Source organism: Camelina sativa, unplaced genomic scaffold (genome assembly GCF_000633955.1).
Source record: "Camelina sativa cultivar DH55 unplaced genomic scaffold, Cs unpScaffold00751, whole genome shotgun sequence".
Taxonomy (NCBI): Eukaryota; Viridiplantae; Streptophyta; class Magnoliopsida; order Brassicales; family Brassicaceae; genus Camelina; species Camelina sativa.
Genome location: NW_010921879.1, coordinates 1 through 17,248, shown reverse-complemented (window position 1 = coordinate 17,248; position 17,248 = coordinate 1). Strand labels below are relative to the sequence as shown.

At 36.3% G+C, this 17,248-nt stretch overlaps 4 protein-coding genes and 1 non-coding gene across 10 annotated transcripts in view; 1 reads left to right on the top strand and 4 right to left on the bottom strand.

The window, feature by feature from the left end:
• The window catches only part of LOC104773912 (pentatricopeptide repeat-containing protein DOT4, chloroplastic-like), a 3,060-nt gene extending 686 nt beyond the window's left edge, over nt 1–2,374 (bottom strand). The window contains exon 1 of the mRNA XM_019242777.1: nt 5–2,374. Coding sequence (XP_019098322.1) covers nt 5–2,213 — 2,209 coding nt within the window. The 5' untranslated portion in view covers nt 2,214–2,374. The remainder of the gene's footprint in view (nt 1–4) is intronic.
• Nucleotides 2,375–2,442: 68 nt separating this feature from the next.
• On the top strand, nt 2,443–3,512 carry LOC104773910 (30S ribosomal protein S2-like). Of its 5 annotated transcripts, XM_010498581.1 has the most exons (4): nt 2,443–2,626; nt 2,729–3,067; nt 3,154–3,210; nt 3,298–3,512. In XM_010498581.1, the coding sequence occupies exons 1-4, from the start codon at nt 2,536–2,538 to the stop codon at nt 3,390–3,392; spliced, it is 582 nt and encodes a 193-aa protein (XP_010496883.1). In that variant the 5' UTR covers nt 2,443–2,535; the 3' UTR covers nt 3,393–3,512. The 5 variants fall into 5 exon arrangements, with proteins under 5 accessions (XP_010496883.1, XP_010496882.1, XP_019098323.1 ...); XM_010498580.1 differs by having other exon boundaries at nt 2,732–3,067; nt 3,154–3,512; XM_019242778.1 differs by having other exon boundaries at nt 3,154–3,512.
• Nucleotides 3,513–3,576: 64 nt separating this feature from the next.
• LOC104773909 (60S ribosomal protein L11-1) lies at nt 3,577–4,825 on the bottom strand. 2 transcript variants are annotated; one of them, XM_010498579.2, is made up of 5 exons: nt 4,729–4,825; nt 4,536–4,643; nt 4,320–4,362; nt 4,031–4,226; nt 3,577–3,933 (listed from the first exon to the last, which is right to left on the bottom strand). In XM_010498579.2, exons 1-5 carry the CDS (start codon nt 4,729–4,731, stop codon nt 3,735–3,737), a joined length of 549 nt encoding a protein of 182 aa, XP_010496881.1. In that variant the 5' UTR covers nt 4,732–4,825; the 3' UTR covers nt 3,577–3,734. The 2 variants fall into 2 exon arrangements, with proteins under 2 accessions (XP_010496881.1, XP_010496880.1); XM_010498578.2 differs by lacking the exon at nt 4,729–4,825 and having other exon boundaries at nt 4,536–4,649.
• Nucleotides 4,826–4,894: 69 nt separating this feature from the next.
• Nucleotides 4,895–4,967, bottom strand: TRNAE-CUC. Its single transcript has one exon. It is a non-coding gene; the product is annotated as a tRNA-Glu (tRNA).
• Nucleotides 4,968–5,110: 143 nt separating this feature from the next.
• On the bottom strand, nt 5,111–8,398 carry LOC104773908 (shaggy-related protein kinase eta). The gene is made up of 10 exons (XM_010498577.2): nt 8,147–8,398; nt 7,374–7,469; nt 6,941–7,273; nt 6,783–6,857; nt 6,635–6,691; nt 6,399–6,539; nt 6,262–6,312; nt 6,086–6,181; nt 5,913–5,996; nt 5,111–5,824 (listed from the first exon to the last, which is right to left on the bottom strand). The coding sequence occupies exons 1-10, from the start codon at nt 8,159–8,161 to the stop codon at nt 5,627–5,629; spliced, it is 1,146 nt and encodes a 381-aa protein (XP_010496879.1). The 5' UTR covers nt 8,162–8,398; the 3' UTR covers nt 5,111–5,626.
• Nucleotides 8,399–17,248: the final 8,850 nt, after the last annotated feature.

Below are 17,248 nucleotides of genomic sequence, written 5' to 3'. Positions count from 1 at the left end.
CAGCTACATCCCGGATTCTTCCTCAATCCGCGTTGCCCTATCCTCCTTCTTAGCCTTTTTACTTCTTCCCATTTCTCAGCTTCCGCGTAGATGCTCGCCATGAGTACATAATATCCTGTGTTCTCTGGTTCAAGCTCAAAAACTTTCTCTGAGACTCTCTCAGCTAGCTTAACATCATGATGTATCCTGCAGCCACACAGCAACGCTCCCCAGATTGTAGCATCTGGCGGAATTGGCATGTTCTCGATGAACCTATAGGCTTTTGACAAGTTTCCGGTTCTTGCAAGCATGTCGACTATACAGGCATAATGTTCTACCGTTGGCTCGATCTTGCATTCATGTCTCATGATGTTAAAGAATCTCCATCCTTCATCCACTAGTCCTGAATGGCTACAAGCATACAACAAAGATACAAAGGATATTTCGTCAGGCTCAATACCCGCTTGTCTCATTTGATTGAAAAGAGCTATCGCTTCTTTTCCAAACCCGTGCATCCCATATCCAGCTATCATCACTGTCCAAGAAACAAGATCCTTGGAAGCAATGTCATCAAAGAGCATACGTGCGAGTAACAACGCTCCACATTTCGCGTACATGTCTACAAGCGAATTAGCAACATGCCTATCTGAGAAATACCCGTTTCTCATAATGTAACCGTGGATCTCTCTGCCTTTATCAAAAGCAGAAAGACTTGCACAAGCTGGAAGAACACACGCCACTGTTCTCTCATCAGGACTAAATCGCTTCTCTTCCAACAGCAAATTAAACAGACTTAGAGCTTCATTAGCGTAACAGTTCTTTGAGTACCCACCAATAACTGTATTCCACGAAATAATATCTTTCACACGCATCTCAGAGAACACTAGCTCTGCCTCTCGCATGCTTCCACATTTCGAATACATATCCATCAGAGCATTCGATACAAAGATATCAAATCCCATATCATTCTCCTTTATCCACTCATGGACTCGCTTACCTTCATCTAATAACCGATTACGTGAACAACAGTTCAAAACCGCAGTGATTGTATAAACATCAGGACTAATACCTTCTTCCTCCATTTGTTCAAATAACTTCACAGCTTCACCAGCCAAACCTTCCCTAGCATAACCAGCAATCATGGAAGTATATGACACAACACTTCGATCACTCATCTCCGTAAACACAGCTTTAGCAGAGTCAAGATCACCACACTTCGAATACATATCAAGCAACGTATTACAAAACCTATCTTCTCTACTGAAACAAGCTTTCAATCCAAAACTATGGACAGCTCTACCTAATGAGATCAAACTAGAATCAGCACACCCTGCGAAAACGCTAACTATAGTAGCCAAATCAATCTCTACTCCTGAAACCAACATCTTCACGAAAACAGACAGCCCTTGTTCAGCTAACCCGTTAGATACATACCCATTAATAATCGAATTCCAAGATATAACATCTCTCTCAGTCATTTCATCAAACACCATACGTGCACTATCAACTCTCTGGTTCTTCAAATAAAACGCCACAAGAGAATTCCCAACAGAGTTCCGATCACCAAAACCTGATTTCAGAATATAACCAAGAAGCTGCTCTCCTCCATTAACACTTCGCAAAGACGAAAAGCTCTTTGAAATACAAGAAAAAGTATAGCTATCCATTTCAACACCCGAACTCATCATCTTCTTAAACAATCCAATACTGCCACTGAAATCACCAGACTTTGCGAGCTCATTCATCAAAATATTCCAGAACAGAGCTTTCTCGATCTTAACCTGATCGAAAACCCGACTCGCTTCTTTCAAATCTCCGCAGTTTGTGTACATGAGAGCTAGTTTCGATCCTAAACTCGAATCTATCACAAACCCATTGCCACGGATAAAGGAATCAACTTCTTTACCATAATTCAAACATCTCGAATCGGAACAGAGTTGAAGAACAGAGCATAGAGTTCTCGGATCAATATCCCATTTTCCAGATACGCGGAGAAGCTTCACAGCGCTCTCTAGGTTCCCTGATTCGCAGAATCTACGTAATCGAGTGTTCGCATCCGTTGCGCTTCGATCAAACGTCGAAATCGAATCCGTTCTCAACGAGGCTCTATTGAAAATCACATTTTTTCTAACTCTAACGTCGCTTACTAATATCTCTTTCTGGGTTTGGAACCGGTGATGTGAGGAAAAGAAACAGAAGCTTGACGAAGACAAATTCGCCACCAATATCGCCATCTCTCTCTTATCTTCCTCCTCTACTCAACAAACGAGAAACCGCGGGAAAATTGAATTGCTTCAGTAAAAAATTGTTTCCGCAGGTTTAAGTTGTTATAGTGAAACAACAGCAATGCCCACTCGAGGGCGATGTTCTTAAAAAGAGAGCTTAAAGTTTAGACCTTTACTGTCCACAAGTTTATGCGTAGCTGTAATTGGACCCCAAACATATAAAGGTGAGTTTTTTTTTTTGTTTTGAGGATAAATTTTTGTTTTGTTGTTGCAAAACCAAATAGAGAGAGAGAGAGAGAATCAGATCTTTTCAGGGAAGGTAAAAAAAGCTATGGACTTGGCTCTTCATTCTCCTAGTGCTTACCCTTTGATCAAACAAGGATTCAGGAGAGCCAAATCAATCAATCATCTTCCTGTTCAAGGTAATCGAAACTTCCCTATAGTTACAGTTTTTTTAGACAGATATTATTGGGAATGTTTCGACTGCCTTGTTTCTGTACAGCTAACTGAATTTAGACAGATAGCAGATAAACTTTCGCCGCGGTTTGTGTTGCAAAACTCGTGCGTTGAGCTGAGTGTTTCAAGAATCATGCTTCAAGAGAAAGCTTCTTCTTTGTCTTCAATGGGGAGAGCAAAGAAAGTATCTGTTTATTGCAAGAAACCGTCTAATAGAGGAGCTTCAAACCCGAGTAAATCTAACCAAGAGGAGATTATTTCTCTCTTGAAACGAATTCAATCTTCAATCTCCAAAGAAGAATCTCGGTGTGTTGAAGAGAAGAACCGCGATGAGTCTTCTGAGAGCAAGCCACTGACCAAAGCTGTTCTTGACGTTCTTGAGAAATCAAGAAAGAAATCAACTGAGGGTAATCAACTATTCTCGATCAAATCCCAATCCATCTTCTTGCCATTTGTTGGTATAATAACCAATCCATCTTCTTGCCATTTGTAGAGGTTCCTCAACCACCGTCTGGTTTCGTCAAGAGAACTCCTGCCTCAGGACCAAGAGGTAAGCTTCCAGTATCAATCAGCGATAAAGCTTTAGGAGAAATGACAAAGGAGGAAGCTTCATTGATAGAAACTATGAAACTTGCAGAGCTCAAAGAAGTTGCAAAAAAGAGAGGAATCAAAGGATACTCAAAGTTGAGGAAGAGTGAACTACTAGAGCTGATCAGGTCGTCCTATTTGTAATCTTGAGAAAACATTTCTCTCTGACATGCAAACCAGATGACAAATATGGTTGGAGTTGTTACATTTAGAAACCTGTTCATGTAAAGTTGATAGATGTTCAAGAAGCTCAACCTTGTAAAATTTGGTTTTTCACCATTTCTTGACTGTTGTCAAACAAAATTAATAATAATTTTGCGACAAAGAAAACCCCAAAAATGGTTCATATCTCGAAAGGTACTTGCAGATCCTTAACCAACTGAAGTCAAAAAGGTTACCACAACAAGAAATCCTTACTATCCAGAATCGTAAATATAAGAACTTGAAACAGAGCTAACACCACAAAACAAAATAGCAAAAAACTCTTCAACCAGTGATGTTCTGAGACTTGTTGAGGATAACACCTTCATACTTAACCTGGAACCACTTCATGGCATCATCCTTAGTAACTCTATGTTGAATACCAACGCGAGCCTTGCATCTACGGCGACGGGCAACACGGTATCCTGGGCGTTCAAGAACAACGTAGAAATCCATACCGTAGATACCGGTAGAAGGATCATACCTAAGAAAGAAATGCAATAAAGAATGATGATAACATTTCCCTCACAATCAAATTTGTTTTACTAAATCATCCCATATGTCCTAATCACAACACTTACTTGATTCCAAGATCAATGTGCTCCTGGATACCGAATCCGAAGCAGCCAGTGTCACTGAAGTTCCTCCTCAAGAGCTCGTACTCCTTCACTTTCAAGCCACTCTCAAGAAGCTGCATTGCCTTCTCACCCCTCACGGTCACATAGCACGCAATCTTTTCATTACGCCTGATACCGAAAGACCTCACAGTGTACCTTGCTGTTTACAATTAAGACTCACTCTAAATTAGAACTCTAAAAGTCACAGATATAACACATAAAAGATTCATTCTACATGAAGATGATCACATACCCTTGGAGAAGACAGGGGTTTGACCACTGAGCTGTTCCAAAACCTACAATTACCAAAACCCTCGATTAATAAAGCGCAAAAGGATAAAAAATTCAATTCCAATACCTCAGTGCCATCTATGAACTAACCCATTACAAAGTAGCTAAAACGTAAAGGTCTCAATTTTTTCCAGTGTTTCCTAGTAAATGATTATCCTAAGGGAAATAAAGAACGAACCTTGGAGGCACGAGTGAGACGATCACCACTCTCACCAACAGAGATGTTAAGAACGAGCTTCTGAACCTTAATATCCCTCATAGGGTTCGAGAGCTTCTTCTCCGACGCCTGCATCACGTAAACACACAATTAAAATCCCAAAAATGAGAGGAACGAAGATATATGCATAGATCAAAAAAGGATGAAACTTTACCATCTTAAGACTCTGGATTCAAAATCGAAGGGAGATGAGCAAAAAAGAGTGGCAGACGAATTGCGTCGGCTGCGAAGTGTGATAGTTATATGAAAGACATTAGGGTTTCTTCCACGAATGTAAATGACGAAACTACCCCTTACCTAGGTTTAAAATATTAAAAAATCTCCGTTGCCGGGACTCGAACCCGGGTCTCTCGGGTGAGAGCCGAGTATCCTGACCAGCTAGACTACAACGGATTGTTGTCTTATCATAAGATTCAGGTAAATTAAATTGAAATACTAAGCTCATTTTGTTCTGTTTCTTTGTTAACTTTGATTGGTATGCTGAGAGAATCTTTACACAAGACAAGAAGATTTGCATTTGTAAGAGACTTGAGTCAAAAACAAACCATCTTCATTAAACTTGGTAACAAAACAGAAGAAGACAAACATTCAAAAGCAGAAAAAGAAAAAATGAACCAAAGCAACCCCTTAAACTGCAGCAACTCCAGCCTTTTTCTCTCTTCATGGTAGACAGATGAAAACACTTTGTATCACCTTCTGCTCAAACTTTTACTATATAAAAATATCTGAATTAAACTCATTTACATATGCAGAAACAAAAGAAGAAAAGAAGCAAGGAGGAGATTTTGTGTTTTTTTCACCAAATTCAAAAGGAGAGAAAGAAGCAAGCAGATACAACTGGAGGGTTTTTGTTTCAGCAGATTTGGGGAAGTTGGTTGGTTTTGTAGCAGCTGGCTTTGACCATCAAACTTGTCTGAACAGAACATTCCTGGAACGGATTTGAGGAGGAAAAATTTCGAATTGTGTCCTCCGCGTTGCCTTCAACTACTACCTTATGGCTCGTGTAATGGTACATTATATATATAAAGTTGTTTTGTCTTTTGCAGATCCTTTTATGTTCCAGATTGATTCAAGAAACTAAGACCCAATTGTCTCTTGATATGGTCTGGAATCAACTTGTTGACCAGTTCAGGTGATGCTCCAGCTACCTCTTGTTTGAAGTTGAAGAGAGGTGGGAAAGACCGTCCATTTGGTAAACGAGCGTTTGGTTCTCTGAGTTCATCAAAGAACGGATGTGCACAAGCTTCGAGCTGTAGTAATACGCAGAATATAAAAACAAAACATTAAGCATTCAGTTTTTATTCTTAAAGACAGAAGAAAGTTCAAGACAATGCTTACCGCGGTGCATCTAAGACTTGGAGAGTATTGAAGCAGCCTTGATGCAAAATCAATCGCTTCCGGAGGCATCCTTTTGTGGAAGATCTAAATCAAAATGTAAATATGATTATGTTGATGAACTAAGTGGAAACTGAAACAAAGAGTGTATGTAAACGAGAAAACAAATAACAAACCTTGTGCCAAGGGTGTGCCTTTATCTGTGGAAACCTAAAATCTGTGTAATGTGGATTCATACAACGGATCTCTTCTCGAGTTGGTGTACCAAGAACCTGTGTCCAACAACTCCATACAATGAGTATTTGTATCCAACGAATGTAATTAGCAAAATATTATTGTTAAGAATTCTTACTTTTATGATTTCAACGAGCTGATCCACAGCATTCTCTCCAGGAAACAACGGCTACATAAAAGAAAGGTATCCTCAAAACGAGTCCTACCGCAAAATTACGGGAGTTTAAAGAAGCAAGTTACTGAAATATTGTTTACCTGACCAAGAAGAAGCTCAGCAAGAACACAACCAGCAGACCAAATATCAATTGAAGTTGTGTACTCCGTGGCACCAAATATGAGTTCAGGTGCACGGTAGAATCGTGAACAGATGTAAGAAATGTTGGCTTCACCTTTAACCTGAAGCAACAGTAGATTTCAACAGTTAGTGGCAAGATCACACAAAAAAAACAAGCGCCACAAGTCGAAAGAATATATATGTCCCGAAGTCTTACCAGCTGTTTGGCACTGCCAAAGTCACAGATCTTGACTTGATGAGTAAGAGGATCAACCTGTATAAAGAGACCAGAAGAGATACATGAACAAAGAAAGAACCAAGAGATGAAACAAAACATAGAGCTGAATCTTGAATGTAATGCATACCAGAAGATTTTGAGGCTTTAGATCTCTGTGACAAACTCCAGCAACGTTGTGAATGTAGGCAAGTCCCCTGAAGATCTGACATGACAAAAGGGTATAATATCAGAATAAGTACAAATAAATGTAAACAGAAGATGGTAAAGTGTGTAGTTTGGTGGTACCTGGTACATGTAAAGTTTAACATAGACAAGCGGCATTCTTTGGTTAGCACTGCTATAATGTTTAAGAACTCGATACAAGCTCTCAGGGACATACTCCATAACCAAATTAAGGAATAGCTCATCTTTACTTGTGGTTGAAAAGAAGCAATGCTTCAAACAAACCACATTTGGATGATCCATCACACGCATCAACTGAAGTTCTCGGTTCTTGTATCTTCTGTCTTGCAATACCTTCTTTATCGCCACGGTTTCTCCAGTCTCCAAACATTTAGCTTGGAAAACTATTCCGAACGAGCCTGTACCTACAACTCGCTCCGCCATGTAACTAATTGTCTAACAAAAACATAGGAAATAAATATCTTGGTTAGGAACAGATCTTGCATATACATAAAAAGTGTATCTATTTGGTTTAAGCCTGCCTATATAAATATACCTGTTTTGGTTCACCATTTTTGCCTCCGATTGTGGTGGAAATTATATGACCAGTGACTTGATCATGTCCGCCATCAACTACAGCATCAGGCATCTCCTGCAAAAGACAAAGCATCAAGGTCAATAAAAACGCAAGTAAAAGCTGAAAGTATGATGCTCGTCTGAGAATCAAAAAGCCTAAAGAAGGAAACTTTATCCTAAAAGAGTGGTTAAGAAATAGCCGTTACGCAGAATGAATCTGATTTTAGTAAAAAAACATGTACTTTTTTTAGTCACGCGAGAAGAAAGGTAAAACAAAACATATAACAAAAATAAAACTAGAAGGACTGAATCTTACTGCTCAATTCTGGATCTAGCAACTTGTACAAACTGTTGATTCAATTACAGATCGAGACAAAATAGACATAAATAAATCTTCAGCAACATCAAAGTTACTGATTTAGAAAGTCAAAAGATGCTCAATTTACACAACTAAGGAGATACAAATCAGCTATAAAGAACTATTTTGTTTCCTCAGAACTCAAAACTCATTGAGAGCGGGCCATATATCTAGAGCTAACTCAAAAAAGGTAAAAGCTTTGGACAAACCCAGAACTCAAAAAAAAAAACCCTTCAACTTCAAAGAGTACTAAAACTAAAAAGACTTGTCTACAAGAACAAGAACTCTCAAAGAGACCAGTAATTGAAAGGGTTAAATTGATTAATGTGGGAATAAAAAAAAAACAGGATCTTATATTATCTGAAAGACAGTAAAAAGGAACACAAGTAGCATACCTTATCGTCAGCCATGGCGATAGATAGAGAGACACAGAAGAAGAGAGAAGAGAAAGAGAGAAAGAGAGAGAGAGAGAGAGAACAAATGAGTTTCAATCAGTTTGGTTGGTAATGATGATCATGGTGGAGAGAGAGAGAAGCCGCAAGATGAGAAAGAAGAAAAAGGGAAGAGAGAGAAAGGAACAAGAGCATGTGAATCCAGCTCTCTTTCTCGCTCCTATTATCTCCCCTTTGCTTTCCGTTTTCTTCGCCATCTTCTTTCTTTCGTGTTTTTTTATTATTGTTTTATTTCTTTTTTGGTTTGTTAAGACGAATTTACAAAAGCATCCTCGGACTTGTTGTTTAATTACGAAGACAGACCCGCTAAACTCTTTTGTGGAAATTTCGTCATCAAAGGGAGGGGCATCATGTTCTTGTCGGTCAAATTTGAATCCCCCTTTCAATGGTCATGGTGCTCTTACTACTCTTTTTTCTCTCAATATCGATTGGTTTGAGGTCTATATATTGACATTTTCAAGGTAATATACCTCTCGTTCTAGTTATAGATGCTAGAATTGTCAATTCTCATTTTCATAATTTTACTTTTAACAACTGAGTATTTATTTTGTTTACTATAATTTATTTTTATATGTGATTACGATGAAAGTTATACAGTAGTATATTCATAGGATTAACAATCTAGTTTTGAAAAAATAATTTACTAGTACAAATTTTGTTTGGTCTTTGCTATATTATTATCTAACTAAACTGATCTTATAACTTTAAATCCAGTTTTGTACCTATCGATGAATACAACCAAACATTAACTATTAAAAAAAAACACTTATCTAACGCATAAATAGAAAAGTTAGAGCATGATGAACTGGAACAAATTTGTCAAAGATCCAAGTTTGACCATTTGGGAAAACTTCTTCTTTGACAATTGATGAAAGAAAAAAAAAAACATTTATGTTTCTTTGGTCTTAGCTTTTTAATGTTTTTTATTTATATTTTACAAATTTTCAGACTTAAATTGGCTTTATAATTATTACCTAATAGTGTAGCTTTACTTATTGTGTTTTTTGTTTTCTTCTTTATATTTGTTTATATATATATTTTTTCCTGGAAACATCAATATTAAAATCAATGATGATAATGATAGCAGTACTAGCATTTTTGCAGAAGACAACAAAATAAATAATAATATAATTTTCTTTTTGTTCAATTATGCATGGGACATACATACTTTTGGCTGTATGGATGGATTTACATTGCATATTTTTGTGTTATCTTTAGACTCAATAATTTCAATGTCGATAGATGTATTATCCAATCGTATATATATAGTATACAATACCAACTAGTTTAAATGTTCATATATTATACACATACACTAAGGTTTTAGCTGCAGATCTGCACTCTAGTTTAGTAAACTTGAACCTATTATTTGTCTGCAAACGTGAATGAACCTAGTACACTTGAAATCATTGTGCGATCTAGTTGTAATTTTGTACAAATTACATTTTAATTTGTATAGAATCATAATTTCACAATGTTTAATGAGACAAAATACATATAAAACTAAGTTTTCTATAGTCTTTTTTAAATAAAAAAAAAGTTTTCTATAGTAATGTTTTTGATATTTGATGTTTGTTGTTTGATTGTTTCATTGTACGACTTTAAAATCCGACGAATATAATACATACAATAGTAATACTATCGAAGTATAGTAAAATGACTAAAAGCAAAACCGGTCTCACTCGATAAGCTTTTGGTTTTTTTTATTATTTATTTTGGTAAATAACGAACAACATATATTTTATACTATAGTTAGATAAAAGATTATGTTCTCTTGTGGTATGGGAAATAACAGTAACGTGCACCATGTGACGAGGCTCGAGCCAAGGCAGAGAGTGAAGAACTAATTATTTTGCATAAAATTGACTAATAATGTAATGTAACGAAGAAATGTGATAACATGAAAATGAAACGCAAAGTTAAGTATAAAAGAAGAGAATAATAATTGGATTCGTACGAAAGGGAAGACAAAATCCTAAAAATGAATGATCTGTTTTTGCCTAACTAACAGCTAACCGTCGGCAAAAGAAATGAAAAATCATAACACCTCTCCTTGAAGCATTATTCTTGCCATTTCTACAAGCATCCTAACAATATTATTGTCTGTCTTCCTTAGTTTGGCTATTGAACTTTTCTATATCTTAATTATTGTTTCCCTTCTAACCTCTCTTATTAAACATATCCTTTAGTACAACATTTATAAATAAAACATTTGAATAACCAGACTTAATTTTCAAACATATACTATAAAAAGTCAGTTTTCTTACGTCAAAGATATCGATAATGTTTTGAAGAAACGGTGTCAAAACATTAAATTAATGTTCATTAACTAGTTATAAATGTTTCCCTAGCGTCTATGGTATTCCAATATCACACTAACAAGTAATTATTATTTACAAACAACATATGATGTAATTTAATACTGAATGAAAATAGTCATAGAAGATTTAGATATACGATATTTAGTCTTTTTTTTCTTTCTAATTATTCATTCAAAGTTCACAAACGTATTTTTCAATTCTGAATTCAGATTATAGTCATTCTGAAAGTGTGAATATATTTATAAAACTCCGGTAATGTGCAATTAGTTTGCACCATTTTATTGAAGTTTAGACCATACTATGGAGAAATGAATGTATTGAATTATGGAGAAATATGAATGTATTGAATTATGGAGGAATGAATGTATTTAATATTATGGAGAAATGAAGACAGAAGATGGGATTGGAAGACGGATGGGTTGGCAGTCGGTGGGAGAAGGTGGCCTGGTCAAAACTTCAAACTTGTTTTAGTCAAAACACTTCTCGTAACTCATTATCTCCCTCTGCCTCTCTGTCTTTATTTATTCTTTTAAAAGACAGTTCTTGTTGTTGTTGCTGTAAAACGTTAAGTCCTTTTATAGTGCACTTCACCATCCATTGTGATGTTAACATTTGGCAGTCTTCGGTTGACAGACTAGTATACCATACCATACCATACCATACCATACATAACCGTTGCTTGCTACTCGTGGTGGATGATGAGCTTTTTCTAACAAGGTCTATAAATCCATAAAATCTCCTATGTACAATACATGGTCTACAAGAAAGATAAATGAGAACTTAGGAGAGTTTAATCGATTAGATTTTGGCATAATGGTTTAACCATATATATGTTTTATTGGTTCTTAACTTCTTATGCAAGTGTGTGTTTCAAAAAAAAAAAAAAAACTTCTTATGCAAGTGTAGAGATGTGATACAGTATATGGCATCTCATTGAGGGAACTTGTTTTTACTTTAAAGAAATCTATAATATAGGCCCATTTTTATAGTTGCCAAACTGAAAATAGCCCAAATCTTTTGCTTTTGAAATACAACAATGTTCAAACTTCAAACGCAACCTAAATATGGACTTACTGTTTTCAGTCTCATGAGGTATCTAAACTCTTTATATAAAGTGAACCCAACCCCAACTGAGACTTCTCTCATGGAGATTTTTGTTTTTTTTTTTCTCATAAACTTGTTGAGAAATCAAATAACAGGTTTTCTCATGAAAAAATAAATAGTCAATTGAGCCGATATTGACAACGGTAACAATACTAGGGATCAAATTACCGCATTTGATCAAACTGTTGATTTGACGATATGTTTTTTTTTTTTGGACAAACTAACTTGCTTTCATTCATTCAAACAAGAACAAGTACAAATAGACGAAGACACCCAAAAATTAAAACAGTACAACAAAAAACATTCCCCAATGCCATAAAAAGATAGATAAGGTTCATCGATTTTGAATCCACGAGAGCTTTGAGACAAGGGCTTGGAAACGCATTGAAACATGTGAGATCATGGTGAATCGAGAGATCATCCTCGAAGGATACGAAAGATGACATAATGGTCACGGTCAAGAGACGTTGTGACGTTGAAGACAGAATCAATGCTATGATTCTCACCGGAGCGAGCTGAACTACCCAAGGTAGCGTGATAGCAAGGATTCAGGGGACTATGGAGTTATAGTCGGTTGAGGGTAGCTTTGAAACCCAAAGCGAGAGGTTTAGATCTCCTTGATAGATTGTGACACAAACTTTGTAGCATAGGATCTGGATGGTGGTGAGAGTACGCTGCTTGAGAACAATAGATGAGTTGCTTGGTAAAAATTGGTGCTTGAACATGAGAGTCCAAGGTCACAATTAACACCCCGGCAAGAATGGTTCAAGATATTTGGATCATAGGTCTGCAAGCCTTGATAAGCATACCACAAGTCCCTAAAAACAGCTAATACCAGGGTTCGCACAAAATATATGGAAAGCCAAAACAACACTGGTGATACCTCTCTCACATGGACTGGAGTCTTCGACCAAGGAATAGAGGAGATCGATCCAGATATTGTCTTAAGCGTTGCATAAGAATTGTGAAAACTGAGCTGGGGATATTAGCCTTATAATTTTGATAATAGCTGTTGGGCTTGGGCCTTCTTGGAGAAAGTGGGCCAATAATGGAAACTAGGTCCACAGGGGAAAACCCTAGTTTCACTTCAGATTGCCAAGTTGGTAAACAATTGTGGCGGCTGTCCGAAACTTGGAAAGAGATTTGCGGTGCAGGGATCATCTCCGATGAGTGAAGGATCGGCGGGAACAGGCGCTGGCCGTGGTCTTAGGCATTGCTCCAAGGGTTCGTATCCTTTCCGGCGTGCGAGATCAGGTCCCAGAAGAGTTGCTCGTCGTGCGCCGTCGACGTCTCCACCGGGCATGGCGAATCTGACGGTCCAAGAAGGAGGCCTCCTGCCATCAACGAAGCCCGGTGTGAGGGTTCTTCAAGGTGGAAAAGGTCTACAAAACAAAGTAATACCATAGCGATAAACTTTTGTGGCAATTCATCACTAAAAACCGAAAGTTTGTGGGCAATTAGATCCTTCCAAGGGGCTGCAAGGAAAAGGAGAAAGAAGGGATCTGTCAGTTCCCTCATCTTTCATTCTTCGCTTGCTGTTGAAGAGCGGCCCGGATGCGATGCGAGGTGATATAAAGGGTTTAAAAAGATTACGGATAGGTTAAAAAAGGGGAAGAAGATTGGGGAAAACTTTAAAAGAGGACCAACTAAGCGAGAAATTAAAAACGAGAAAGATGTGTCGTTGAGATAAAGGGGGGATAGGCTCCCGACGCCGGCAAGCAAAAGCTTCACCGGCGCCGGAAAGGTTTCTCATAAACGACTCCTCGATAGTTGTGCATGAGAGAGAATAGTCGTCGTTACCTATAGTTTTTTTCCGCGTTTTTTTTGTTGTAAGTGTACTTAAGAATCGTGGCGGTCTTGGGGCAGGAAGACATAAACGGTTGTAACAGACGTTGGCGGCATTCTCACTTTATTCATAGGATTGTTAAATTCAATTTACAAAACAAAAAAAAAAGAGATAAAGAAGAAAAAATACTTGTCTGGTTTGCCTACAACAGAAACGAAGGAGAGGTGGATGCCTCCACCCATGGTATGGTTAAAGTGCAATGTCGGGGTGTCTTGGTCGGAAATGAACCAACTTGCAGGTTGTTCTTTAGTTTTGAGAGATGATAACGAGATGGTATTGTTTGCACAGTCGCAAAGCGTTCACTAATGTCCCAAAGGCCAGTTTCCTAATGGGCTGTGGAAAGCTTGATTAGTCATAGATGTGTCAATGAAAAATTTGCCATTGAAGATGTTTCCCTAGTGAGATGTGTTTCAAGACCTGCATCTCCTAGTAGACACTTCTCTGGTGTCTGCTACTCTGTTTCTACTCCGCTATGCTTTCCAGGCATTGATTTACTCGCTCTGGCAAGAGCGAAATAGACGTCACCATGGAGAGACACCAGTATCATCTGCTCAGCTCATTAGAAATCTTGACAGATAGGTCTGGAACAGGTTGCTCTCGCTTCCAGCTGGAGGGAGGTTCACATGTTATATGGACCAGTGGTTGGGATCACGCTAAAGGCACCAGCTTTTACAAAAAACAATTTATAGTTATGTATCAACATAAGAATTAAAAACATGTTGCACTTGATGTAAAAACTACATTTTTTTTGGAATAAATTTTACATTTTATTCAAAAAAAAAAATAAAAAAAAAAAAGATGTGTTTCAAGACCCAAAGCATGGTCATCTTTTTATTATGAATCTGGCAAATTGTTAAGCTTGTTGGAGTTTTTGTATAGTGGAGATTAGAAGTGGAGAGACCAAAAGCTAATAGAAGAGCTTATCTCATCGTTCATATTGTCACAGTGAGTGCAGACTTCAATCTTATGTTGCTTATAGCTTTCCAGCTTGGCTTCATAAGTGTTCGAAGATGAGAGGGTTTCATCCTCTGTTTAGCTAGGATTGTATATTTGTCTTCTGATGGTTTAGTTTTAACCAATTTTTGTAAAGATCAGGTTTTCTCAACTGGAGCAAGTTAGTTTAGACAGTAGACTAACTTTGGAATCTTTTGGTTCTTTTGTAAAAGTATCTGAATTTCTTTGTAATCTTTTGGGATCGTACCAACAAAATCCGTAATATAAATCAGTTGACCAAAAAAACATGTTTAATTAAACACAGAAGTTTGTTTCAAAGTAGACAACAAACGCTCCAAGTGAAGAATAGTTGAACCAAAATATGTAATAAGAGTAATATTTTTAAATGGGATCCTCTAAAAACATAACATATAATTTTGGCCATAAGGCATTTGCCTCTTTCGTTTTGAATTTGCCACTTTCGTTTTGAATTTGCCTCATTTGTTCCAAGGTAGGCACGAATCTTGTATACCATATATATTAAAACGTTATATATATATATAGAAACAGTAATATATATGTAATACATTTACATAAAGAATTAACATATGTTTAAATCATGTAAACAAAACGTGTGTGCGTACAATCTACGAAGAAGACAAGCATATTTATTTATCTTTTTTAACTTTAAATCTATGTGAAAATATTAACTTAATGCAAGTGCCAAATGCGATTGTACTATATAGTCTATAAGAAAAAAAACTTTTTATTCAATAGTTAGTGTGGAACATTTGTAAGCAAGCTAAAAAAAAATTACTTGCGTTTTCTTAATCAGCATTAAAAGAATAGAGATATAAGGAAATTTATCTAAAATATCATTTACATCATTATCGTTTCAAATGGACTATCTAACCTTTTTCCATATGATAATTACTCTTGCTTATAATAATAATAAACTCTTGACCGACCATTACGTACGTTGACCTTACGACCCCACCGACCTTCTTCACCAACCGTTACAGTAGATTTGACTTCGATTATTACAAGTAGTAATTATTTTAGATTTTTCTTAATCAAACCATTTTATAGTATACTATAGTTTGAAGAAACATTGAATGAATTAGATATTTTCGATCGAGCTTTTTTGGCGTATAAAACGCTTATGAATTTCTGGTGAAACACTAGTATTAGTATTATACTAGTATAGCTGGATTCCGTAATTTCCGTGACTCTCTATGTAAAGACAATAACGTTTTCATGTGCCGCAAGCCAACGGCTGTGGTTAAACTCAACAGCTGTTGGATCAATGACGTAGGTCCACCAGATAGAAAACTCGAGACTCGAGACCACTTACAATAAAGCAATCGCTGAGTAACTGCCACGTGTAAAAAAATCTAATAAACTATCGTTTGAATATACAGCCACTGAACACACTAATGATGTCATCTTTAACGCTACGTGGAATTTATGATGTGATGTGATATTTTATTTTGATTTTTTGAACTCATATGTAATCTACGATCTAGATTCGTCTCGAGACCACCAACTTGACCCACTCATCTCATTTTATTGGTGGTAATTGTCTTTCCCTATCATATTAATCAAGTGTATTATACGACTAATCATTTTTCTTAATCCCATGTAATTAATTAACCATTAAACATAGTACTTACTTACTACAGTGTTTGTTTAGAATTTGAATTTACAAATACAAAACTATACAAAAATCATTCTAAGCCTTCTTAATCGTTCAGTTTTCTTAAAAGCGTTTATAATGCAGTGTATATAGTTAAAAAAATTATTGAACAAAAACAATGTTATTAAAAAATACAAAGTCGTTTGGACCACAACTACAATAATTTAAAATGATTCGACATCAATCCAATTTTTGACCATTTTTATTTCTTCAATTGTTTGCGTTATTGTTTGACATTAGCGGTTATAAACGAAGGATTTATAGCAAAACTAAAGCTATGATGGTGACTTATGTTTTTTTTTTGTTTTGAGTATTTGTAGCAATTAGCAAACAAGTGGTGTATATAGAATTGATGTACAGGCATGAGAAGTACGGTTGGTTGGAAAAAAACAGAATACATGCAGCAAACAATAAAACCAAAAAATGTACTAACAAGTTGTAATAATAAACTTTACGGATGATTAAAATTGTATTATCTTCACGTGAATGATGATCCTACTAGAAAATGATCGTCACGCGTCTTATTCATCGGGTTTAATACGTTTTAATATACCTTCATGTTCAAATAAAAACAATTTAGAATTGGCAAGTTGATATTGTTTTCTTAACTTATTAATCTTACTTTATAATTTTGAATATTTGAAACAAATTATATATCGTCGGGAAAATGATTAGTAATAATTGCAAACGCATTAGTACTAAAAATATCTAACATTAAAAAGTGACTTTATAAAGTGGTTTTCATATCTAGACAGATACAAGTCGATATCTCAATTCAAGACTTGTGTGTACCCCAAAAAAGAAAAAAAAAGAAAAAAAACGTAACCTTATTTTTGGGTCATTAAATAGGAACACTCATAAAAGCATATTCCCAAATATATACGGCGACGATATAAACAGAAGCCACCCAAAATGCTATTTTTAGTGAATCCCTAAAATACACACAAGAGAGAGAGAGAGAAGAGAGAGAAACTTCGTCTTCTTCATCTTCTTCTTCTTCTTTTACAACAATCTCCAAATTTTCAAACAAACGAGAGAGAGAGAAGAATCAACAGGTGAGAAATTCGAAATCTTTGCGAGCAACAAACTCGCCCAGATTCTCGATTTCTCCCCACCCCCTTTTCTCTCGATTCCTTCAAAACAGA

Coding starts and splice junctions, on each gene's coding strand:
- LOC104773909 (XM_010498578.2), bottom strand. CDS start 4,649: ATGCAGGCGTCGGAGAAGAAGCTCTCGAACCCTATGAGGGATATTAAG. Junction 4,227..4,319: donor AACCCCTGTCTTCTCCAAGG/GTATGTGATCAT, acceptor AATTGTAAACAG/CAAGGTACACTGTGAGGTCT. Junction 3,934..4,030: donor CACATTGATCTTGGAATCAA/GTAAGTGTTGTG, acceptor TTTCTTTCTTAG/GTATGATCCTTCTACCGGTA.
- LOC104773910 (XM_019242778.1), top strand. CDS start 2,536: ATGGACTTGGCTCTTCATTCTCCTAGTGCTTACCCTTTGATCAAACAA. Junction 2,627..2,728: donor CAATCATCTTCCTGTTCAAG/GTAATCGAAACT, acceptor TTAGACAGATAG/CAGATAAACTTTCGCCGCGG. Junction 3,068..3,153: donor AAGAAAGAAATCAACTGAGG/GTAATCAACTAT, acceptor TGCCATTTGTAG/AGGTTCCTCAACCACCGTCT.
- LOC104773908 (XM_010498577.2), bottom strand. Junction 6,313..6,398: donor CTGAGCTTCTTCTTGGTCAG/GTAAACAATATT, acceptor TCTTTTATGTAG/CCGTTGTTTCCTGGAGAGAA. Junction 6,182..6,261: donor AGCTCGTTGAAATCATAAAA/GTAAGAATTCTT, acceptor TGTTGGACACAG/GTTCTTGGTACACCAACTCG.